Here is a 26,513-nt window from a genome sequence, read left to right as displayed (position 1 = left end):
TTTAAAAAGGTTGCTAATTAGCCTAAAATGAAAATTAAATAAACTAGTTTAACAATAAAACTATTAGTTAACACCGTATTCAATTATAATCTGAGATTTCTCATCTTCTTCACTTTGTTCTGACACTTTATTTTTATTTCGAGTTTTGATATCTAAAAATATTAATTTATATTGCAAAACATATTTTCAACAGCCATCCGAACAATAAAATAGATATAAAGCCAAGAATATAGGATATTAATACTTTATATCGAAACGCCTAATGTTTTGAAACAATAGAATTACTTTTTTTGTAGTTCCTCCAAAATGAGATTCGAATATGTAAACTTCTTTATTACCTTCAATGTATGTTATTGTCAAATTTACAGTATGCTTTCCTTTCTTATTTGCGTAAAACCAAGCAGAATCTTAATCTAAATTATTTTGATAAACCATTAATTGTCAATTGGCATAAATCCATAACACATATTTCACATGATGCGTATTTTTTTGATGTAGTTACAATTTTAAATATAACACTGTTTTTTTCATGAATGAGTATGACATTGGTAACAACGAAATTGAATTCTAAAATAATATTTCTTTAATAACTGAATATAATCATTTGTTTCATTGCGACAGCTAAATATCGAGCTTTTACCAATTCGCTATAAATAGAAGTAGAATAATAACGATCTTTCTGAAGTGCGCCAAACATTCCCGGTCCAAAACTCTAGAATTTAGGCATGAAGTTTACAATATATATTTTTTCTTTAGAAACAAGATCACTGTTTTTCAATCTGTGAAATTCAATGGCATTATATTTAAAATCCGAACTCAAATGATAAATTCCCATAGGAGGAGCTATTTGTACGTCAAGTGATTGCTACCTTCATACCAAATTATAACTGTTTCATTGTGTGTACATTGAAATAGAGAGTGGCCAATCTTCATTTTTGTTGACATCTTAGCATTCACGTCTTAATTAATCAAAATTTTTGATTATACGCTCAATTTTTAAAAGTGGACATTCTTCAAGAATTAAAGATGGGACGAGTGGGTTATTTGGAAAAAAAATTGCTTCCCTTGTTGAGCAAATAATTTTTATAAAAAAGAAGAATGAATTTAAAAGTGGCACTAATAAATACAATGACATTAATAAAAATCGCTAATTCACGAAAAAATATTTATATAATTCACTATCACGGATATTTTACGAAGAAATCGTTTTTCTGAAACAGAATATTTTATTTTTTATAATATGACACAACATTTTTCAGCTACAGAGAATGTCAAATCTAATATATTCTTTCACCTTTTTAAACTTGGAAATTTTATGGATTTATTCTAACCTTGGAAATTCAATTAATTTGAATTCTAATTTTATTGATAAATTATCGTCGATTATATAATTTAATTCCCAGCAAGGCCACCCTTACTTTCCTTGCCTAGTCAGGCTATTAAAGTGTGTCGTCGTCCAGTTTTTACAATTTTTAATCCACTCAATAGATGAAATCGCGTGGTTTTCAAGGCAAACTTGATGATTATCCTGCTCTTTACTCCCTCCAAAGGTTTATGTGGCTACTAAAAAAGACTTTCCCTGATCGAGAATGAGATCTTATCATGATTGGAAACTAAAACTTCCAAGGTTAAAAATCACAGAGGAAGCTTTTCAATGTAGACAAAACAGCTTAACTTATTATCAAGTTCACTCTCATCTGAGATCAAAATTGATGTATATTTTATTCTATCACTCTCATAAAAAGACAAACAATCAAGAAGACAGCGGTGTTTGTTTTCTGGCAACGAATAAGACAACCCTGTATGCGTAGTGAAGCATGGAGTAGTCATCATGGACATAGATTCCAGGAAGGTCAGTCTGCTCATACTAGAACATGAACCTCCCATTGTCACCTCGAAAGCAAACATAGACTCGACTACTGCACGAATATCCTCATAACTGAGCTCAATCACATTATCAGTGCCAGAATAATGGTAGAGGAGGGGACCTATCTGTTTCAACAACCCAAAACCTAAATTAATCCAAAGTCCGCCAGGAACCAGAATGTCATAAATCTTGTCAATATAGTCCATTACATTGTGGGCAGTATCAATAAAAAAACACGTGACAACACAATCCCAGTGTTCTACCACATTAAACAAAACTTCCAGCCTCGGTTGTTATAGACTTTCAGAAAGTCCCCAGCAACCATCGAAAAGTTGTTGATTTCCCGAGAAGAAGGCGACACGTCGGGGAATCGGGAAGGTCTGAGTTGGTCTTCGTTGGCCATTCGATTGCTGAAACCGCCAACCCACGGATACACCACAACCGACTCTTCGCGAGTGATACTTTAAGTAAAGGACAAGATTGACTTATTGATGATGTATTGGGATATAAGTAACATGTCGAGGGACTGCTCATTCCCCTCACATGTATACCCCAGTGCGGCCAACTCCCAGGCAAGTCTCCCGAGCCCAGCTCCAGGTACCAATACATTGACAGAACTACCTTCTACACAAAATGGTTTACTTGCTTGGAGGCAGAAATGCAGAAATTTGATCAATGATTGGACTGTAGCACGTGAAACGTTCCTGTGCCCCTTCGACCCCCCAATCGCGGACAATGTGACGCAACACTGACACCAATTTGTCCATTTCGTATTCACGTGTTTTGGCAGCGTGTAACTTTAAATATAATATTCAAGCCACGTTTTCCAAAAGAAACTGCTTCGATGAATCCTCGGGCAGAAAATCGTAGATAAATGGCTGAGAATAAGTTAGCACATTTTTTATGAAAGTATAGTTTTCATTGACTAAATCTTTAATTTTGATGATATATGTGTTGAAATTTGGGAGATATGATTTGTGTCGATCTGAAAGTCTTTCATAATTTGAAACTATAAGTGCAATTTTGTTAAACATATAATTTCTAAAATAATATTCATTATATTCCTGTACTTGTAGTTGTAAAAGGATTTCAAAGTAATACACAAATAATCGACCACCTCACTAGACATCACTTTAATTTTTTTAAAGTAAATTTTACAATAATTATGAGTGACTCTCGATAGTCATGATTGGAAATCAATTTAATTGATTTATTACAGAAGTGGAAAATCGATCATGCCACGAATAACTTAGATTTTCTAGAAAATCCAAAGCGTTTCACTCCTATCTAGATTTGATTTCGAAATCACATCACCGATCTTTTTCAAGCGTCCCTTTCTCTTCTCGCCTCGAACGCAAGTGGGACGAATTCAGCACATGCGGAGGAGCGTACTTTAATTCCTTCTGGGCTTCGACCAGAGAACAGGCATGCTCGGAAGTCGTTAGAATTGTTAGCTGAAGGCCTGTTTGTCCCATATCGTTCCACAAGGAATGACGTGACCGGCGTATCAGTCGCATTGCTTGCTTAATTTAAATGTCGAATGATTTAGTTTTTGATTATCAGAATTTTTTTTACTTATTATATCTGTTGCATGATTTTCATTAATTAGAAACATTCCGGTCTTCTCGGCGACCTTGGTGCTTACCTCCCGGTATATTTATTCTTGTTTTTTGCGCCAAGAAAGTGGGCCGATAAAACTCGCCAAACTTAAACTCGAAGAGCATAGAAGCAATCTCTTGGAAAATTGCACGGCGACTTTGGTTTTACTTTGTAATTTCTCTAAATTATCATGCTGGTACGAAAGTATGTGAAACGCGAACCCTATTGGATAATTATGACTAGCAGAGACAGGTATGCTTATTGACGAGTGCTACACCATATTCGGATAGCTGGCTAAATACCTTCTTTAGTAGCTCAGCAAACGCTTTATTTGAAAAGAATTTCCTAAGAGTGAATGCTCCCCTTAGACTGAATTTCCTGATTTCTGTTAAAATCTATTAAAATTTTTATTTCTGCCTTAAAATAGATCGGTCTTCATTCGCTTTTTTTCTCTCACTGAAAAGTTAATAAGGTTTCCATTTTATTTTAAAATCCCCCGAATTGGCCAGGGATGATGCAAAGATGTACAAAAAGAAAGTCAAGTGGAAAAAAAGTCTGGTAAAATCAAAAGTCAAGTCGTTTGTGTTTACTTTAAATTGTATCTTTTTAGCAATAATAATAACTTTTAATTTTTAACAGTTTTTTAAATAATTGACTTTTTTCAAATTGAATTTTTTTTTTGCAATCAGCAGGATAGAGATATTCAAGAATAAACGGAAAACATAATAAAGCTTAATATTAGCGCACATCTACATTGTCAAGGCATCGTTAATCCCAACATTAGGTACTTCAGACTCACGCATGTCGTCAGAAATTGTCCTTGTGACTGAGCGCAACTTGCTGGTCAGAGTGTCTTGTGGCGTTTTAAGGAATTGGTTAACTGAGTTCATGCAAGAGAGACTAATGGTTACTCACAATATCAGTAAGCAAAACATGGTTACAATCTAATTAGATCTGATTACGTAGATAACATTAAAAATAAAATATATGTCAAAAATTTAATTTAGAAACATCTACGAAAGACCAGATAATTTTTGTTTACGAAAAATTACGAGAGATTCAAGAACAAGGAAAACTCTAGAAAATGTTTTATTGTTGTTGTATAACCCCGACGATTAATGGCTTTACATATTTAAAATTCATCAAATTTTATCATTCACAGAATTTCTTTCCAAATACCATCATTTCTTGTGTAAAAAAGACATCTATACCATTTTCAAGTCAATTTGACAATTACAAACTTCAAATGTCATCTAGATAATTCAATTTGTCAATTATAAATTTCAAATGTCATCTACGCCACGTACGCCACGAAGGCCTTGGAATTCGGTGCCCGAATGATGTTGCACTGCCTGCCACATGTCGTCACTTTTTCATGCCAGAAAACTCATGGGCACGGTTCTTCCAACCGATTTTGAACATTACGTGCCCTCTGAGTTATCATCGGCGGTCGTAAAGTGGCACTCGCTAGGACTGGAAATCCCAGAGGATCAGCATAAGCAATTTGTTTGGGACGAAGTCCGCCTACAATCCCGAATCAATCTTTACGTACATCTCTCGACCAACACCGCTTGGCCTGCTTTGAGACGGCATGTCGCCCTCACAGCGGAGCCTGGCTAAATGCCACTCCACTGCCGAGCATTGGGAACCTCCTGGACTGCGAGTCCGTACGCACTGGAATCTGTTTACGTCTCGGTCTTCGCCTATGCGAGCCACATGTCTGCCGCTGTGGCGCGAAAATCTGTCGCTTTGGATTGCACGCTCTATCGTGTAGACGCAGTGCTGGTCGCATTCCGCGTCACGCCGCTCTTAACGACCTTATCAGGAGAGCCCTGGAAGTCGCCGGAATCCCCTCCCTGCTTGAACCCACTGGGATCGATCGGGGGGACGGAAAAAGGCCTGACGGGATCACTGTGTTTCCTTTCAACAGGGGGAAGCCTCTCACCTGGGATGCCACGTGTGTGGACTCTTTCTCGCCTCAGAACCTGCTGATGTCGGCCTCCGCTCCTGGATCTATTGTCACATCCGCGGAATGCAAAAAGATGCGGAAGTACTCCTCACTTACGGAAAAGTTCCAATTCCTTCCATTCGCGGTTGAGACTTCCGGTTCCTTGGGCAGTAAGGCAATCAGCTTCGTTCAGGAGATCGGGTCCCGCATGTCTGCCATCACAGGCGACGCCCGCGAATCGAGATGGTTTTTTGAGCGGATATCCCTTGCGATAGTACGCTCTAACTCTTTCTCGATCGCGTCGGCTTCCCGCCCTTGAAGCTTTTAATTAATTAACTTGTAGTTATTGGTTGGTTTGTCAAAAAAAAAATGTCATCTGAAAAAATCAATTTGTCAATTGTAAATTTCAAACGTCATCTGAAAAAATCAATTTGTCAATTATAGATTTCAAATGTCATCTGAAAAAATCAATTTGTCAATTATAAATTTCAAATATCATCTGGATAATTCAATTTGTCAATAACAAACTTCAAATGTCATCTGCATAATTCAACTTGTCAATAACAAACTTTAAATGTCATCTGAAATAATTGAAGCATATGAAAATTTTGGCGATTGACAGTCTCTATGCTCCTCTCTTGGAGTTAATTTGAGAACAGCTTATCATTGGATTGAAAATAAAGATAAAGAAAGACATCCAAGAGAAGGTAAAAGACATTCAAAAAAAATCAAATAAATATAAATAAATTAATCAGTTGGATTGAAGCTGATCCTCAGATCACTTTGAAAGAATGTGCGGAGAAAATACGAAATAATTATTCAATGTCTGTGTCGGTTATAACAGTAAAAAATTGGCTTGGTGGGGAATTAATTTCTCTCAAAACCTGTCGACCAATAGTTGCAAATGTAAATTCACCTGAAAATAAAGAAAAAAGAATATATTATTTGGATTGCTTGTTTAAAGCAAGGTCTGCTGGAAGAACTTTAATTTGGATCGATGAATCCAATTTTAATTTATATTGTAAGAGAAAAGAAGGACGATCAAAAATAGGATCTCGTTCTTTTGTCATTACTCCAAATTTGAGAGGCTCTAACTTACATTGTATAAATGCAATGTCTGCTTCAACATTGTTTAATTTTCAATGCAAAAGAGGTTCTTACAGAGGAGAAGATTGTAAAAAATGGATAAAAGAGTTAATTAATGAATGCAGGCCTTCAGGCGTACAAGATCCCACTTTAATTGACAGTGCACCTGTTCACAATCAATTGGAATCAGTTGTTGATCAAGAAGAAAATATTGAACTTTTACCATTGGCTCCATATTCCTACTTATTAAACCCAATTGAATTAGCCTGGAGTACTTTCAAAGCAGAAGTAAAAAAATGCTAAGAGAAAAGATGCCAATAATTCTCAAATATAAGAAAACTTCGGATGGTTCTTCAATTTCTGAATATAGGCTAAAAATGTTGGAAGAATCGCAGGAGAGGCAAAAAAGGTTCTAACACCACAAAAATTAATGGGATTTTTGTTAACCGGGTTGAAAGGTATTATTCCCGAGTTACTCGTGGTGAAGACCTTTTTGATTTTTAATTTACCAAATAAAATTTGTTCTGTTTCCCATAATATGATTACAATTTTTTTTTTTTTTTAATAATAATATTAGTAATTAACAAATAGTTATTAACTAACTAAATTCCCGGCATCGTAAATGGAAACACAGTTTCCACGTACTATGGCCAAGGAAATCCTTTCGAAAAGCCACTTGGACTCGCGTGGGTCTCCCCGTTTATGGGAGATCATGCGGCCAAGTTTTTTTAGAAAGGAAAAAGAGATTTTCGCCGATGACGCCGGAAGTCTCGACGGCGATGGGAGTGAACAGATACCGTTCAGAGAGCTCCTTGTACTTTCCAATCTTCATCTTCTCGGTTTTGCGAGAGACTGAGCCAGGCTCGACAGCTGAAGAAGGAAGTTGAGCTCCGAGAAAGTGTCTGAACACGTCGCATCCCATAACAGAGACTTGCCGAACTCAAACGGGAAAGTCGATAGGCCGTAGGGTCTTTTCCGTCTCCCCTCGCAAGCCCGACGGGTTCGAGGATTGATGGGATCCCAGCGGCCGTGAGCCCCCTCTGAATAACGTCGTTAAGTGCTGCATGGCGTGGTGCGCGCCCTGCACTGCGACGACAGGAAAGGGGATGTAGACAAAACGGTCAATGACAGCACCACAACGACATTTGTGTATTTCGCAGATTTCCAATCCAAGACGCAATGATAAACCAATTCGTAGGCAATCTTTGTCTAGTAGGTTACCGTGGAAGGGACAGGGAGAGCATCCAGCCAGGCCCCACTCCCTGTGCAGCAGCCTGCGCGGAGACATGCAAGTCTGTGATGATCGAAATTTTTGCGTAGATGTACGTCAAGAGCTTCACAAGAAATGGCATCCCATTGAGCTTGGATACACGGGTCACTGGGTCTTTGTGTGTACAATGAATCCCAAAGGTCCAGAGCGGCCACGTGATCAACTGACATTTTTCGTTCGGGAAGGTTTCTGAGAACGATGTCAGTGAGGGCACGGGATGATGCCAGGGACGAGAGGAAGGCAGGAAGAGCCAGATAAACGGGCGAACGAAGGCCAATCCCCCCGAGATTAACAGGCAGGGAAGATTGAAGCCACCCCAGAGCGTCGAAATGGATGTTGCACAGATACTCGGCTCCAGACTTCAAGATAGAATCGATATCGGATAACAGATTAGGCATGCGAAAACAAGGAGAACTCCTTAGGGTGTACAAAAGCCTCGGAGTTGAGAAATAGTTACGCAGAAGAAAGAACCCGACGTGGGCATCAATGAGGGAAAGCCGTTCGATCATGTTTGACAGATTGCTTGCCTTGGCGATGAGCGTTTGTGAGAGAGCCTCGTGGCCAATTGGCGAACCAAGGATTACAAGGTCCTTTGTTTCTGATACCCGCGCGCCTTTTAGAATAGGTTCCAGGGCGTCCAGAGTTTCGGCAAAAAAATCGGAAGGAATATTCAGGTTTAGGACTTCGGACTTGCTTGAGTTTATCTCCAGACCGATGGACGAAAGGGCCGGGATAATGCTCCGCAGGTCGTCTAAGACAGAGCGGGGAGGTCCACAAATCGTCGCGTCGTCCAAGTACCAGATATTTACCGGAGAGCGGACAGAATGAGCGAGGAGTGACACACATAGCAAATAGGAAAGGCCCCAGGGGATCTCCCTGTTGCACTCCGGTCGACAGACGATAAAGGAATCGCCAACAGGAGGAGGCTGGGTTGTGAGTACGAAAGGTGGACTAGAGGATAAGCGGAGGGGGCGAGAGAAAGGCAGGTCTCGAGCAAATGATCCCGTCTCACTGTGTTAAACGCATTTGATATGTCCAGTTAACTAAAAGATATTCCAATGAAGAATCCATAAGTTCTCTTACGGCATGGGCAGCCGATTCACACCCTCCACTGACGCCGACGCCCAATTGGACTGGCAAAAATTTCGGGACCAACTCGGGGATCACAACGTGGCAAACGAGCTTTCCGGCCAATCTGCGGAAAACATTACCCACGGCGATCGGCCTGACCCCGTTATCTTTTTTGCCCAAAGCAGTGAGATTAGCCGAGAAGAAAATCGCCCGGGCAAAATCCGGTAAATTCCCACCGATAAGACGGTTACAGAGATTGGTGATAGATTCCAAGAGGAGACGCCCTGCCTCAGCAGTAAGAGGTGAAGTCAACTTTAATGTGTCCAGGCTTCAGCCCATCTATACCCCCACTGCTGCTTGGGGAAAAACTTTTCAGTGCCTTCTCAACCTGTGAAGCGGTAACCAGCAGTTGCGGAAGGGCGGTCGTATCGACAGCGGGTTGGGTGCGGGAGTTTACTGGAGGACTGGGGTGCTTGGATCTCAAATTAGACAATTAGTTTACAATTAGTTTATAGTTGATTAGTATACAGTACCGTGCAAATGTTCCGGACCACCCAATTATTTTTCAATTCTATATATATTTGGCAGCTACGGCTTGACTTTCAATATTTTGATAAAATGCAAACTTGAATTTCAAAATTGTAAATTTGAGTTTTGCAGATGACATTTGAAGTTTATAATCGACAAATTGAATTATCCAGATGACATTTGAAATTTATAATTGACAAATTGATTTTTTCAGATGACATTTGAAATTTATAATTGACAAATTGAATTATCCAGATGACATTTGAAATTTACAATTGACAAATTGATTTTTTCAGATGACATTAACAAAATCACGTCTGATTTCGCGGAGATCGGTCTATCTTTGAATGGTCGTAAGTGCGAACTCGTAAATATTTCGTTATCCTCGGGGGCTCTTTCTCAGGCATCTTCTTCCCTACGCGGTCTGATTGCAGGGCTAAGGCTCACACCTACCAACGATCTAGTTATTCTGGGGTCACCAATTTCCGAACATGGAATCTTAAAGAGCTTATTGTCTAAATTGGAAGAAATCAAGCTGCTTACCGAGCGGATCCGCGGGCTTGACTCGCACATGGCTTTTTTCTTGCTGAGGAATTTCCTCTTTATCCCGAGGCTAACATACATCCTCCGTTCTTCGCCTTGTTTCGTGGCTCCCGATGCTTTACTCGCAATCGACAATCTTATCCTCACCTCGCTGGTATCCCATCTCAACACGAGACTCACTGGCGTCGGTCTTACCCGTGCGTGCCTACCTATACGTTTCGGGGGGATCGGGATTCGCTCCTGCAAGGACCTAGCCTTGCCTTGCTATCTCTCTTCGACCTCGGCATCCAGGAATTCGGTCTGCTCGGTTCTTTTTCCCTCTCTCGAACTCAACGAGCTTTCCGAATTCTCATCAGCCTCGCGCATTTGGTCGTCACTCGGTCTGGTTTTTCCGACGATCCCTTCAGTCCAAAAGAACTGGGACGAAGTCTTTTGCTCAGACACTCTGTGCAAACTCCGGTCAAAGTTGGACCAAGTCCAACTGGCATCTCTCAACTGCGCTTGCCAGCCGCATACGGGAGACTGGCTCAATGCACTCCCTACCCCTAGTACGGGACATCTCTTGGACGACGAATCCTTACGGATTGGTGTCTGCTTACGCTTGGGCCTGGACATCTGTCAGCCCCACCCATGCCGGTGCGGGTCCACGATCTCTCCGAACGGTTTGCACGCCCTCTCGTGCAAGAAGAGTGCTGGCAAAATTCCTCGCCACACTCACCTCAATGATGTCGTGAAAAGGGCTCTAGAGTCGGCAGGTTTCCCCTCCACTCTAGAGCCAGTCGGTCTCTCCGGAGTGATGGAAAGCGTCCTGACGGGATGACTACCTTCCCTTTCAGGGAAGGCAAGTCCCTGATTTGGGACGCAACTTGTGTTGACTCGTTCTCCGCGTCGGTGTTACTCAAGTCCATCACTAACCCGGGTTCCGCCAGTGCTCAGGCTGAGGAGGCTAAGAGGTCGAAGTATGGAAATATTTCGGACTCTTACGAGTTTGTCCCCCTCGCCTTCGAAACATCTGGAATTGTCGGCAGGTCTGCGACTCGCCTTCTTACCGACATTGCCAGGAGAATCGCCAAGAAGACCAACGACGGGAGGGAGACGAGCTGGCTCTTCCAGCAGTGCTCCGCGGAAACTGCCACTCGATACGCAGTGCGGCGACTTTGAGCTGACCTCCAGGCTCTTTATTAATTCGTGTATAACTTATTCCCCATTTTAATTACGCAGTTCTATTTGAAATTTATAATTGACAAATTGATTTTTTCAGATGACATTTGAAATTTATAATTGACAAATTAAATTATCCAGATGACATTTGAAATTTGTAATTGTAAATTTGGGGTTCATAAGTGCCAAATTGACTTGAAAATAGTATAGAATGAAACAAGAAACCAGGGGGTGTATATTCGTGGTCGAAAATATTGAAATTATCGAATGAGAAATAGTTTACCTTCAAATTCTGGGTTGACAATAAATGATAAAAGAAAATTCACATTCTTTTTTCGTTTGATCTTTCTAATAGAAAAATGGTGTGCATAGAATCGAAATGTAAAAATTAAATAATCAATTTAAATCGGTTTACTCACCCTTAATCGGCAGACTATTTTTAATAGAAATATAAAATCTCACCGGTTTTTGAAAGGACCACCAAAAAAATTTTCATTTTAATATACGCATCTGGTTTACGCAAAAATTTGTTACATAAAATCTTGGAAATTTAAATGAATTACTTATTTGATATTGAATAATTTTAATTTGTTTATAATTAGAATATGTCGCCAGCAACCGCTGTAGTTGCGGGGCTTCCGTTGACGAATTCGGACGGCACGCTCTCTCATGCAGACGAGTGGCAGGCCGGTTTCCAAGACATCACGCAATGAACTAATTGTCAAGAAACGCTTGCATGCAGCTGGTTTCCCGGCACAGCTGGAGCCTCCTGGTCTCATCCGCACAGACGGAAAAGACCTGATGGGATAACAATTTTCCCGTACACCAACGGGAAAGTGCTTGTTTGGACTGCGCTTGCACGACACCTACTAGAGACAAACCTGATCGCCTCAGCCTCCTCTCAACGGATATGCTTCACAGAACTACGAAAAAATTAAAAATTAAAATATTTCAGAGTCAAGGACAGTCCATAGTTGTGCACCTATTGTGGAGTCATCTGGAGTCTTCGGTCCGTTAGAATCAATCTCTTTTTTAGGAAACTTGGATCCCTCCATCTCGGTCATTTGATTCGAAAGATAGAGGGAGACCGAATGGCTGTTCAACGCCTTCAACAACCGTTTTCAGATTTAATAGCCACGCTATCCTTTCTGTCTTAAGCAACTTAATTAACTTATTTTTCTTTTATAAACATGGCTTTTAAAAAAAAAAAAAATTTTTTTATTAGAATATATTTTGAAAAAGTTTAAATTACGTATTTGAGTGGTGGATGAACGATGGTTGTTATAATAGTAATGAAAATAGACATTGAAATTCTCTACAATAAATGCATGAATACAACTTCTTTTTCAGACTTCGACGAGCTTGATTCGAAGGCAAATTCTTATTATGTAACAAAAGTAATAAAATTTCCGTCTTAGAGAATTGTTGAGCAAGATTTAAATCTTTTGATGCAGGAAGATTGTTTCCAAAAATATACAATTACTGAATCCCTCATCACGTATATATTTTATATTTTATTAAAACTAAAAAATAATATAATTTAATTAGAGAAAAAATGAATTTATTGAGTGAAGAATGTTTTGATATAATGAAGACCATAACGTCTCTAACTGATCAAATGGGAGCCTTAATAGACCCAATAAAGGACATTCAATACAACAGAGTACGAGAGTTTCTAATTCGAACTAGGAAAATATACAACTAAGCCTCAAGAGAGTTAGGAACATTTTGGACGCTCGACAATTCCTGGAGAACGTCTCAAAGGCCTTTGGTGAACAGAACTACGAATATGTAATTAGTTAGCTGATTTAATAAACATAATGAAAAATAATATAATAAGGCTTCTATCTTGATCTACAACTTTAATTCGATGGACTGTGACACACTACGAATATCTGCCACTCTTATGGAGGGTATTTACCTTTCTTTGACATGTCTTAGATTATGTGGATGAGGAAACGTTCGAGAGTCTGCAGAACTACAGTGATCAAATCAAAAAAATCACAATCAACGAACTTGATACGATTCTGTCAAAAAACAATCAAAGCACTCCTGATAGTGCAAAACTAGTCACTTACATGAAAATTCTTGCTCGTCTTAATTTTAAAGAAGTGGCCGTTGATAAATATTCCTCTTTTCTCTCTGATCAAGTAATTGGCGAAAATGTGATTTCCTTAGTTGCTTAGTCAGTTTGAGACAATTGGACAAGACACGAAGGCTCCTCGTCCACAAGTGCAGTTTGCAGACGAGGCGTGTTTATTGTTGGAGACTGTGGCCAGAACAGCAGAGGACTCATTTATTCTTCTTAAGAAGACCGTTGAGGGAGGACATTTTCTTAGAGTCCTCCAAGTTCTTCAACTTACATGCGATAATTTGATGCGTGAATTGATGATACGAATGGACGAAAAGAGAAAAGTCGGGGATTGTGTTAAGAAACTTGAAAACGGTGGGAAAATTGACCTTGCCCATCTCAATGTGGTTTCCGGAGAACTCTCCCTCGTTTACGAAAGAGCGGGACTTTATTTTGCATTTTGCGACGTGTTGATCGATGTTGCGTTTGTTATTTATTGTAGGCCGAGATTGAGATAACCCCAATTGCGTGAGGGTTGTGTTCAAGGGGTGAGTATCTTAGAGATTCGACGAGACTATGAGGAGAAGATGTGGTCTCCGAGTGGGTGAGGGCGTCAGCCAAATGGTGACATCTGGCCTACATCAGTGAGAACATGCAAAAAGTAGAATGACTGACATCAGAGTAGTTCATTCCATTGACACAAACCAGTCCACGGTCGTTCGAAGGTTTGGACGAGATCTTCTACGTTGTTAAAAAGTGTCTTCGGTTAGTAACTTAAATAATTGAATAGTCGTCTTGGAGGTACGGGCAGTGCGGAGGGCACGTCTGCTCTCATCAATCGGTCGTGTGATGTCATCGACTCACAATTTTTGGCATCTTTTTGCAAGTATCTCACGGGGTTGGAGAGGGATATTGAGCGTGGGAAGTGTCCAGAGATAGATTACAAAAATATGGAGGATTGTAGGGAGTTCATCCTCTTAGTTTCCCTCATCAACAGTGTGACTCTCTGTCACAACAATATGTCACAGCTAAGGTCTGAAATTGAGGTTTGCTATGTTTTCTCAGCATAGGATTCTTTTTCTAATCGTGGAGAGAATTTGGAGTTGTTCACTGTATTTTTGTTAATTTATGACAGAATTCATGTCAAGAAATTTTGGGTGTTGAATGTCAGTTTGAAGGACTGCGAAATCGATCCTTTGATATATTAAGGAAAGGAGTGCTCCTTCCTGTTCTCAAATTCCTCTTGGGAATGTTTCATGGACTTTCTGTCGGAGACTTGAAAGTGATTGACGATTATGAAATCGATGCGAACTGTGCAGATATTTGTGAACAAGTCAACGAGTTTTTTTCTCTTTTTAAAGTTGTGCTTTATGTAATTGTTTAGAAAGAACTTACAGAAGCAAACTATGAGCGTTTCCTCGACGTTTCAGTAAGGGAACTGACTAATTTGGTCGAAAAAGCAATTTTCAGGACCTGTTTTGACATTGTACAACTTTTTGTTATATTCTTAGACTCGATCCGTTTTATTGGAGAAGGAGATTAGGATTTTGTCTAATCACATTATTGCAATGTCGACCTGGGCTTATCGTGACAATTTTGTACGTGTCTTGCAAACACTGTCAGTTCTTACTACAAATTCGGTTGGTGGAAGACTTTGATTGCCTAGTTGCAAGAGGTAGTCTCCATCTGGAACGCTGAACAAATCTCTTGGCGTCTTTCTCAAGTAGAGATCAGACAAATATTGTGTTTGAGAGTGGACTACGTGCATTCAGATATTATGGATTTAGATTTGTGACGTTTCCACATAATTAATTTACCATTAATATGAATTATATTTTTCGCTTATAGATTTATAATTGTTTTTATGTTCATATGTGACCTTTTTTGTTTCTGACTGATGGGGAATTAACCAATTTCATTTCAAAGAGTTTAATGAAATGTATAAATGGTTGTCATGGGAGAAAATTTGATGGTGTCAGGCTGTCTAGACTGAGATTAGAAAGACTGCTGTTTTTTTTAAAGGTCATAGGCGTTTTTAATTTCCAGTTTTCCAATTATTTTCTAATCAAGTATCCCACACTAATATAGAACAGTTTTTTAAGTGGTATACGGCTGATTGTTGCTCCTATTTGAGTCGATGGACTATTTTAGTAAAAACAATATTCAAAGGTTAGATTCTAGCTAATGGACCAAAATCAAACAAAATGTTTTCTTTTGACTGAATACAAAAGTACCTATTAAACTCCGGGTTTATATGTACTACAATATAGCTGTCCTTTATAAACAAAAAAATTTTTAATGGACGAGTTATCTTTACATAGCTCAGAAAAAACATTTCAAGGTTCTTTAGCCAAAAAATTTATCATATCTTATTTAAAAGTATATTCCATCCTTAAGCTTTCCAACATTACTGTCTAGTATAACGGTCTTTAATCGACTAGAACCCTTTTGGATAACTACACTAAATTTCCACTTATTCAGTAATACATTCAATAGGTTATGATTATTTTTCTATTTGCTCCTTAAAAAGTCAATTAGTAAATTTTTAGTATAACAGGGTTAACTCTAAGTCAATGACCAAATATTATTTAGCTAAAGCTGACTTATACTGAATTGTAAACTAATTTGTTGTTGTTGCGTAACCCCGATCTCACATTAGATTATAAGACCAGCAGCTTGCAGAAAAAACAGCCCCCTCCCAGGTTGCTCCCATAAGACCTCCGGGGAGTGAATGACAATTTTTTTGCGGAGCGAAAGAAGACCGGGACAGCGGAATAGATAGGCAGTTGTATGTTTGTCAGCACAGCAAATGGGATTTGTTGTAGTTTGGTACTTCTTAAATAATTCCAAAAATATGTTGAAGATTTTGGGCAAACGAAGTGTATTTCATTTAAGCTTGCTTACAGATCGATCCAATCTGGACCAAGATATACCAACTGTTGAAAAAGGCATCATGGAACTAAAGTAGAGTTTTCTAAGAATTTGGTTGAACGACAAAAAATTTAGCTCACGAAAAGGTAAAGTAGTCATTCAATCTTGGCGTTTAACGTCACACCTGTTCAGTCTTGTGTATTCCAGGTTCAACAAGAAAAGGTCCAAAATTTATCTTACACAATATTATTGTCTATTTGTCAGAATCGTTGTACTGAGAAAAGAAAGTGGCGCGAAATTACTTATTGAGACAATAAGTGATAGATCATTATTTCAAGTGTTTCAAAATAGTCACGTTGTTCAAGCCGAACTAATACCCGATTATTTTGAAAATCAATTCAATTTAACCACCGAGGACATTCCCCCTTTCACAGCCACAGCTGCACACGTCGACAGCTCTATCACAGTGGAGGCGATCGGCCGACCTGCGAGAAAGCTTAAGAACTGTCAGGCCGCTGGACCAGACCACATCAATGCAGAGCTGATTAAGTACGATCCAAGGTCACTTCTGAATAAAATCATGACCATATTCAATAATATGTTTACTACTCGCGACCCACTCCTCTAAAGGAGGGCACAATCATTCTTATACAAAAAGCCAGCAAAATCTCCGACCCTGTGGAAAATCTCCGTTCTGTCATACAGTTGAACATTTTGAGGAAAATTTTATCGCTAGTTGTACTGAGTCGCATAAACGCAAGTGTTGAATATCTGGCACCGAATCACAGAGGATTCAGGGTAGGCAAATCTACTACGGATATCGTCTAGAGCCACAGATGGCGCTATTCAGTTTAAATTCAAAAATCCACGACCATCTTCGGTTTTGACACGTCGAAAGCCTTTGATTATGTCCGCAGTTCTTCTTTTCGTCGACTCTCTTTGCTGGAAGTCAACTTAACTTTAATCCTAATTAGAACTATAACACCTGAAGTAAACAAATGAATGTCATGTTTAAATATGAGCATGCGCTTTTCCATAACGTCAGAATTTGCAATTAACTCTACTGTGTTATTTTTCCTCGACAATTTCCATAAATCATGTCTTTAAAAAAGGCAAATTAACTCATCGCGGCCGGGATGTCATTTCTTTAGGTGGACGTTTTCTATTAGGTAAACTTATCCATATCATTTTCAACTGCAATAGTTGGAGAAGTATTCCGGAAATTTTGACAAAAAACAGCATGATACTACATTCAGGTTTACTAAATAGTCTTGCAGTTCTTTTGAAACTTTCAATGTTCTTTTCCTCTGTTATTTCACTATGCAGACGTCCATGTTTAATAAAATTGATCATATTTGACTTTCAAGACATGGTAAAAACTACCAACTTCTTAAGGCATAAAAAATAATTCCAGGATAAAAATAAAATGCACACATATTTTGTCCTCTTGGACTCTTCATTCTAAACACTGGCGGAACCCGGGTTGCCACAGAAAACAAGTCAACATAGAAGGCATCTCAAACCAGGGACTTGCCTTCTCTAAAAGAAAAGGTAGTCATCCCGTCGAAACGCTTTTCGCCATTCTGGCAGAGACCGACTGGCTCTAGAGTGGAATGAAAATCTGCCGACTCTAGGGATTTTTTGACAACCTCTTTAAGTTGAGTGTGGCGATAAATACTACCTGCATACTTTATGCACGACAAAGCGGGCACGCCTTTTGACAAAATTGTAGTCCTTACCGGCAAGAAAGAGGCTGGAAGATGTCCAAGCCGAAACGTAAACAGATACTAATCTTTCTGATTCATCGTCCAGTAGTAATGCGTGCTAGCGATAGGAAGTGCTTCCAGCCAGTCTCCCGTATGCGACTGACAAGGGCAGTTTAGTGAAGCCAGCTTAAGTTTGTCCGACTTTAAGCATTTTGTCCCAGATTTTTTGGACTGAAAGAATCGCAGGGAAACCAAGGCCAGGTAACCATAAACATGAACATCGAATCGAGATGGTATATTAAAAATTAGTGGATGAGATTGTCGATTCTGGATAAGGAATCAGCAGCAACAAAATATGGGGAAGAACGAAGGATGTAACCTAGTCTCAGAAAAAAATCTTCAGCAAGAAAAACGCCGGATGGAAGCCAAGCTCACGAATCCGATCAGTAGGCAGCTTAATTAGACGACAAGGCTTTTACTATACCATAATTGGAAATTGACAAGCCAAAAATAACTAAATTATTTTCCATACTAAATGGGATGAACACAAAACTAAGTGGAATCAATAACGAAGTAAGTGAAATTTAAGTGGTTGATAAGTGATAGGTGTAAGCCTTAACCCATCAATCAGCAGAGAGAGGAAAATGTGTAGAAAAGAGCGGCAGGAGAAAGCGAAGTTCAACTTTGTCGCCGTTTAAAAATTGTCGGATCTTAGAGAAACCAGAAGTGATTCTGTTAACGTCCTCTATAACGACCTCGACTCCCTACAATCCTCCATATTTTTGTAATCTATCTCTGGCTGATGTAGGCCAGATCCAATGTCACCATTTGGCTGACGGCCTCACCCATCAGTACTCGGAGACCACATCTTCTCCTCAGCGAGTCATAGCCCCGTCGAATCTCTAAGATACTCACCCCTTGAACACAGCCCTCACGCAATTGAGGAATCGCGGTTATCTCAATCTCGGCCTACAATAAATAACTTCAGCAACATCGATCAACACGTCGCAAAATGCAAATATTTCTAATTGGGGGAATGGAAATAAACAATTGATTAGTATGACTACACCAGGTCTGCCGAAAAATAAACTAAAACAATTAGACCTTACATTAAATGAAACAGTCAGCCATTCGAAAAAAATTCAAATAACAGTATCATCAAACAGTACAGAGTAAGTCAAATGAATTTCACAACAGAACATCAGTTTGCTGGGTGAAACATCCCGAATACGTCGAATTGCAAGAATATCAATTCCCCTCCCACCAAATTTTTCATGGATAGCATCCGTAATCTCTCTAATAGCATCAGAGTCGTCAGCACATTTTTGAGCAAAGCAGTAACAATATACGACCGGAATCAAATCTCTCATAGACAAATTCAAATTCCGAGCACATTCAGAAGCCTCGATGTATGTTTTTTTCATCCCCACGCTACAAATCCCAATAAAACAGGGCAAAAATTCGATTGCAGAAGCAGGGAGGTTCATTAAAACCAAAACTCTTCGAAAGGATTCTCCCCGTATGAAATCCAACCAAACTTTTTCTAGTGAAGAACCTAATATCTCCTGAATAAAATTTATAGCATCCATGTTGTAGGTTGAGATATTCCTAGCTTTACGATTAATTCGAATGTTTTCATTGAGCCAGTAATAACAATCTGGGTTCAGATCGTTAGCCAAAACAACGCTAGTCCCACAAACTGCAGCAGGTATTGAAAATGGACCAATTCCAGAAAAGACGTCATAAAGGACTGTCCCAGGACCTGTCAATTGGACGACATGCTCATGTTCAGTGCCTATAAACTCAAATTTTACTGAATTAACTTAATCTGGAATTCCAATAAACTTTGGAAAAATCCATTTTTAAAACAACTCCGTTTTCCCTGACCTCAGTCTCCATTTCATTCACACCTGCGATCACCTGAAGATCCATAGTTCGATAAATATTCGAAATATTAGAATTTTTCATCACAACAGTTCGAACATTACTCAATTTATCCAAAAGAACTTGCCCTATAGCACATATATTTTGAAAATACCAATAAAATGACGAAAGGGGACCATTTCTTGTTCAATGTTGATATGTAGAATATGACCTACCAAAGTAAAAGAAGAACCCGCGTTTCCAAAAACTGAGCGGAAAATGTCTTTCCACGACCAACAATCATAATCGATATTTAAAGTAATCTTTAATAATTTTGTTTCATATTTTGAAATAAGTTTCTAAATTAAAAAACTCTGGAAACTTTTTGGTCTCGACTTAGGTCGTCGAAACAAGTGATCAAATTTGGGTTGAAAACTATGAGATTCCTATTAGGATTTGTTTTAAACGTGCTTATCCGTTCGACCAATCTTGATTTAATGTTGATTATGTTAGTTTTAAGAGATTTTAAAAGAACTTTAGTTGAAGCTGGTGGAATCGAGAGTGCCAAAACATCGACTTTTCTTTCAAACATTGTACGATCAAGTTTAAGCGGAACATTGACTTTCTCGATATGAAATAATTTTTTTCTTTCTGTTAAGCAAATACGAGATTCTAATGCGCTTCTATTTTCCATAAATGAAAGTAATTCCAATATTAGTTTCTTGTACTATACACAATAAATTTGTTCTAAGAACATTTACAAATTATTTTATTTTTTAAATAAACATAAAAATAAGAACATTTACAACAAACCGAAAAAGACATGAGTCAAAAAATTTTATTTAAGTTTTTATGAAATACATTATAAGAAATAAACATATTAATTACGCATTCTATAATGAACTCTCTCCATAGTAAACAGGCCATTTTAATGCAATCTACACTTTTCAACACTTACCTAAGTGAAATTCTGCACCACCCAAAAATGTATCTCTGTTCCTATATGCAGATAATATTACGATCACGTCATTAAACACAAATCCAAAGGTAGCATGTCGTTAAGTTCAACCATTCATTGATACCTTGTATAACTGGATCACTCTAAACGAGCTATCCCTATCACCAACCAAATCATCAGCCACTCTTCTAACAAGTAATACACAAAACCTTGTTACGACTTTTGCTTCAATTAAATTAGTAAGCTCGAGAGTCTACCCGCATGCTATAACACACGATCTAACAAACTCACCAAATCATTCATCGGTAGTAGGGACAAGCGGTGTGTACAAAGGGTTAGTCCGCTTTTTCAAGCAAAACCCGTTTGCAGTGATTCAATAAATAGCACTAAAGTCAGTGCGAACTATCGCTTAAAAAACTGACCATCTCGTATAATTGTTCAAGGTTACTTTATTAGCTAACTGTAACCCACAGTCAGTGCAACACAACCATAAAACGCAATAGTGCTTGGGCCAAAATAAATGGCCAAACCCCATTACAAATAATCCAGCCAGGGGCAAATGTAAACTGTTCAATTGCTCGACACATATACAATGATGAATTGGTTTATATCATGGATCCCAGGTGTTTTCCAGTCAGAGATACGGGTTATTCACTCATCGAACTCCTTGCGGATATCAGAAACATCACAAAAATCGGTCATCAAGGGAGCATCGGATCTACAAAACGAAACGACACACCCTTACGAGAACAGCTATCCACATGGTCCCCCATGTCTCAAGTATTCCCTGGAAAAGAGTAGGTTTACCGTTAAGCACAGCTCAAAATCTCCCCACCAGGTTTACCGTTAAGCACCAATTCAGAAGTCACCTCATCTACTTTGTGACCAGTCTCTTCAGGAAGCTTGCTCATTGCAGCTTCTTCTAACGACTGTTCATATTCAATCTCCCCGCCAATAGTAAACCAAAACTTCCTACAGTAAGTTTTATCGAGCTTTAGAAAACGGGTTCTCAACCTTTTTAGCTCAAGGGCCAAATCGATAATTAAGATTAGCTTCGCGGGCCGCACAAAAAATATTTTATATATTTTTATATTTTCCAAGCCGGTAACTCGCTTGCAATCCGAAGTGCAGCCACTGCTGATGCGTAATCAGTTTTTGGACTCTTTTTTTATTTTTTTTTAATTTCCATTTCCTTTATAAAGAAATACAAGCTAAAAAATCTACAAAAGGCGTTGTAACTAAAAAGAAAGTATTATTTGTTTATCAAGTTTTTGAAATCCGGAATAAGTTAAGTCGAAGAAGTTCGTAAAAGTTGACTCAAGTGATTATCCGTGAGTTTGTTACAAATTTATTTTTTATTCGAATCATTTTACTAAATATTGATTCGCATAAATATGTAGATTCAAACATTGATATATTCATATATGCATTGTGTGTTATATTTTTGAATTTGTCTTGAGGAATTAATTTGTAAAAATTAATAATGGACGCATTTTTGAACAATGCCGCCAGTTCTATATCATGTTGTAAATTAATGAGTTCTAGTTGAAACTTTGCAGGCGCATCCTTAATTTCCACGCTGTATGGAGTTGCGAATATTTTCATTAGGGGAAGGAATTCTTTAAAATTCTAAAAATTAAATTTATATAAATGTACCCCAAAACGTGCTTCAAATTGATTAATTAAATCACCAATTATGGATATGTATTTTTCATAAGCAGCGCCTTCGTTGTTTTCAGATAGTGAATAAAAATGAGATGTATCTCCTTCTTTAAGTGAAGTCATCCATAAATATAATTTTTCGATAAACGAAGAAATATATCCATATAACTGATAACAGAGTTTGCGTTTTCCTTGTAATTCAACATTGAGATCTGACAAATGCGTGGTTAAATCAACATAAAAAGCCAAATCGGCAATCCATCTTTCATCGTAAAGTTCATCGAAAATTACTTTGTCTTAGTTACTCTAGAGGGGCCGCAAAAAATCCTGGGGGCCGCATTTGAGAACCGCTGCTCTAGACGTTACTTTTCTTAAATGATTCTTTTTCCTTTGTTTGAATTGAATGTTTTTTATTGTTCAAGAAAAACCAAAAACGCAATGAACAAAAAAAATCATTAACAAAGAGATAAAAACAAGGCACCGCAGTGTCTCTTTTTATGCCAACCCAAATTATAATTACCCAACACAACTTTTCTCCAGGATCATCCGGATCGTGGGCATAGAGGATTCTAATTTTTATTCCCAAAGTTATTGGAGCCTGTGCTTCAACTTTGTCAATGATAAGTTTATCGAGAATTAAAGGCTCTGCATTTTTTTAACCGGAACATGTTCCGGATAGAAATTCCCTGTATTTTGACGTCTCGACTGTCAGGGGATTATTTTAAATTTCTATTTTTCAAAACAATGGTAAAGCGTATACAATGTTTTCTCCATTTTCTTTTCATTTATTTGAAATTCTAGGTTATTGTCTTTTTATATTTTGTCTTACTATATTTGGTCTTTTTAAAAACAACTGAGCAGAGAAAATAAATGATAAAAGAAAGTTAAGAGAAAAGAGAGCTTTTCACGACTTTAGACAATCAATAAGGTTGAATAGTAAAAAATATTATTGTTTTTGTTAAATATTAGATTTTTATTTATAAATACAATAGATTTTGTTTGTATTATTGATTTCTTCCTTTGTGTTTTATTATCTCGTTCGAGAAAATATTCTAAGAATTTTGAACGGCAACTACAACAATAAATAGAATGGAAAAGTAACAAATTTGATATTTTTATACATGTTTCATTTTACCTAACTACATTCCTTAGGAAACTAGAAAATATAGTTGGTAGGCGTATGATGGCTACCTTTGACAAGTCCCTGACATATCTAACAAGGCTCTGTGTGGTCCGCGTCGCTGTCGTAGAGGTTGCCGACAAACAACTGCATTCTAAGCCCTTTGTCATTGCAGTCAAACTTAGCGTCTGATCTTTAATCTTATTTGACAGGGCTCGCGCCACACGGTTAGATCAGCCGAAATTTCCTCGACAGAAGGAGGTCCCCCCATCCATTTAGAGCAGGAATGGCGAATTCAAGTATTATTTGAATTGATGTCAAGTATCAACACGCTCTCAAGTCAGTCGATACAAATCAAATGCTGATAATGATCCAGCGACGCAAGACATACAAAAACAGGCCTATGTTCGGATTCAAGACAGTTGCTTCCCATGTCATCTCCCTGGATGTCGTGTACCAGCGGGGATTTGATGGACAAATAAGTCTCCTTCCAGAGATCCCGTGTGACGGACCGATTCGCCTAAGCGTTTCCGTGATAACATATTTATGTACGTGTCTCGCGCCAATCGAGAATGACGACGATTTTGAGGACTTCGGAAAACAAAATAACTCTGTTAGACTTAGTGGTTATTTGCAGAGGCGGCATAAACTTATGAAAAAACTAGTAAAGCTGGTCAAAAAGTCACGTGCGTCGTCAATCGCTGTACATCTGTATGAATATTGATAGGCCGAGGACGTGGAGCAGGAAAATTCCCAGGCCATCGAGATGATCATGAATGAGCTTGAAGGAATATCTGACGAGTCCAATTCAGTTTCCAACCGCCCCAGGCTTCGGTTAGTCGGCATGTCTTACAATAGTCCTTTCGTCTTTGATTCATCGTCCTCTAGTGCGAAGGTTAGTTTACGAATCTAACCTATTAGACGGATGATATGTCGTCCGTGAGCTGTGCCTCAGAGAAGGTAGACATTTTTGTTTTTCACAACAGTCTCCTTCGATTCACTGTAGGAAGTCCCTTTCCTTTCCCAGCAGCATCAGTGTTTGGGATAATTCATAATCCACTAGATTGGGAGTCGATTTTTTGGCGACCGTGAGCTTCCGTCGTGTATAGCAGTTTTCGAATTATTCTCAGAAAACGCAGAAATGAATGTCCTTGTTTATGTTTTATCAAATAGGAACTCAATCGCTCTGTAATAAGCACTGAAAACTTTTCACATTTTGACCAATTTATAGGACTTTTCAGTGGTCAAATTGAATTGTTTCTTTCAGAATTAATGCGGCGACTACAACACGTGTATACTCTGTCTTCTGATTGTGTCAGATTAGATCGGAGTGTAGGAAAGCCAACTGGACTCAGGATAGCTCTTTTTGTTAGTGAGTCGTTTTTGGCCTCTTTCATCCGGCACTACATATTTCTCCTGTCAGTGAAGGCCCCCATCTGGACATCCTACTTTGTCTTTTACTACATTCCCATTGGTTACCAACTATATGTTGTATTGGTAGGAGACAGTAATATTGCCATGAATATAGCCTCCACAGATGATTTGTATTCCACTCGTATTCTGGAGTGTTGGGGCACTCTGGAATGTGATACTATTGAGAAAGTGGCGAGTTATTTATCCCAGAATCGGGATGTTCTCCGTCTTCCTATTGCTGAAGTAATGATTCCACAACTGAACGACCAATTTTCTCCCCTTGTTTCGGTTTTGTCCTTCAAATGCCTGTCGGGCCAGTCATCTTCTGGTAACCAATCTTTAATCAAGCTTTAAGACGATGACAACGTCGGAAGGTCGCCCAAACACGAGTTTGGGAATGTTTCAGGACCGAAAATGAATTTGCAAGTCGATATCTATTTCGACGAAAATAAGAATGAGTTGAACGAAAGACTGGAAAAATTATTAAAGAAGGATGGCGGGAGATACACCATGAAAATAGTCGTCAGCTCGTTTGTCATTAGGAATCAATTGTTGACTGATAACTCGCTTACAGTGGAATTTATGCTTTCTGACAAGAAGCCAAAAAGTTGTTTTTTAGTTAAAACTTAAGTTCGTTTGAATAAAACGCGGGACTGCAAGCATAGGATGCTGTTCCGGATCTGTGGAGTGACGAGAGTTGTTTGTAAGACACGTGCGCACAGTGCAGTGACTGGTATCAGAATTGTGGCATTGCAGTGTGCGTTGACGGAATAGATACAGACAATGTCACTTTTGTGAGTGTCACTTCTCAATGGAGGACCAACGTTAAGACAGTCCCATTTGTTGTCTTTTCACCAGTAAAATATTGATTCAAATAATATTTTTGCTTTTATTATTTAGCTATTAGTGAATTAAATCTCTCCGATAACTGTGCTCACCTATGGCAATGTTTCATATTATTTCCTTAAAGTATGTTTCAAGGAGAATCAAGCGATTTGTCTTGCCCAAAATACGACTTTGTAGATTTTCAGTAGGTGAAAATTTTACAAGGCGCTAATTACGTAATTATTATATAGATGAGTATTATTAGAGATGAGTGTTCTGCATGAGCAGGTATATTATTTTAACGTCGTCATGGTGAAGAAAACTCTTCAGTTCTGCCGGGATATTGTCTGGCCCTGGGGATCTTCCCGTGTTCAACTTTTTAATGACTTGCAGAGTTTCAGGGAGACTTATCGGGTTTGTTAATGTGGATTTATCAGGTGTTAAAGGTTTCAGGGTCTGATCAGTTTCAGTATACATATTGAATAAGGAATTAAAGTGCAAAGCTAGAATACTAGCTTTTTCGGCGTCCTCGGTAACAGTACGATCGAGATTATCGTGGACAATGATAGGGGGCGTGCATTTCCCTCTGTTGAGGAGGCGAATAGGTTTAAACATCATTGGCCCATGTTTGTATTTCATTATTTCGGAAACTTGTTTTTCTGGTTCACTTCTGGCAAAAAATTTTTGTAGTTGTTTCATCTTTGTTAATACTCTACCTCTATGCGTACGGAGTTCTTTGATTTTCTCAGATATGCTTGTATTTTCCGATTGTAGTTTGAGTTCTTTTTGTATTAGAGAAAGTCGTCTAATTTCCGGATTACTTTGTTTGTGATTCGATCCATGTGTAGAATCAAAGACGTCAGACGCGGTGTTCCGTATTGCGGTAACTGTTTCCTCCAAAATCTTGTTGATTTTGGTCGATATAGTCGATGCTGTTTTTCAGGGTCGTGC

General features: G+C 38.5%; 1 protein-coding gene and 1 long non-coding RNA gene across 2 annotated transcripts; one reads left to right on the top strand and one right to left on the bottom strand.

Annotated features, from left to right (window-relative positions):
- Window positions 1-12,374: 12,374 nt before the first annotated feature.
- On the top strand, window positions 12,375-12,737 carry LOC115229092. Its single transcript, XR_003883293.1, has 3 exons — window positions 12,375-12,461; window positions 12,492-12,571; window positions 12,622-12,737. It is a non-coding gene; the product is annotated as an uncharacterized LOC115229092 (long non-coding RNA).
- Window positions 12,738-18,863: 6,126 nt separating this feature from the next.
- Window positions 18,864-22,765, bottom strand: LOC115229095 (tRNA (guanine(37)-N1)-methyltransferase-like). Its single transcript, XM_029799516.1, has 3 exons — window positions 22,725-22,765; window positions 21,387-21,514; window positions 18,864-19,483 (listed from the first exon to the last, which is right to left on the bottom strand). The coding sequence occupies exons 1-3, from the start codon at window positions 22,763-22,765 to the stop codon at window positions 18,864-18,866; spliced, it is 789 nt and encodes a 262-aa protein (XP_029655376.1).
- Between the last annotated feature and the right edge of the window lie 3,748 nt (window positions 22,766-26,513).

The sequence above is a fragment of the Octopus sinensis genome, unplaced genomic scaffold (genome assembly GCF_006345805.1).
Source record: "Octopus sinensis unplaced genomic scaffold, ASM634580v1 Contig11826, whole genome shotgun sequence".
In the NCBI taxonomy this organism is placed as follows: Eukaryota; Metazoa; Mollusca; class Cephalopoda; order Octopoda; family Octopodidae; genus Octopus; species Octopus sinensis.
The sequence above is the reverse complement of the archived record's forward strand: the minus strand, read 5'-3'. Positions and strand labels throughout refer to the sequence as shown.

What these genes read in the sequence shown, in the direction of transcription:
- LOC115229095 (XM_029799516.1), bottom strand. Translation starts at nt 22,765, where the DNA reads ATGCCCACGATCCGGATGATCCTGGAGAAAAGTTGTGTTGG. An exon ending in CTGGAGAAAAGTTGTGTTGG is followed by an intron (nt 21,515 to 22,724) that starts GTAATTATAATT and finishes AACTTACTGTAG; the next exon opens with GAAGTTTTGGTTTACTATTG. An exon ending in TTCTGAATTGGTGCTTAACG is followed by an intron (nt 19,484 to 21,386) that starts GTAAACCTGGTG and finishes TCCAATTGACAG; the next exon opens with GTCCTGGGACAGTCCTTTAT.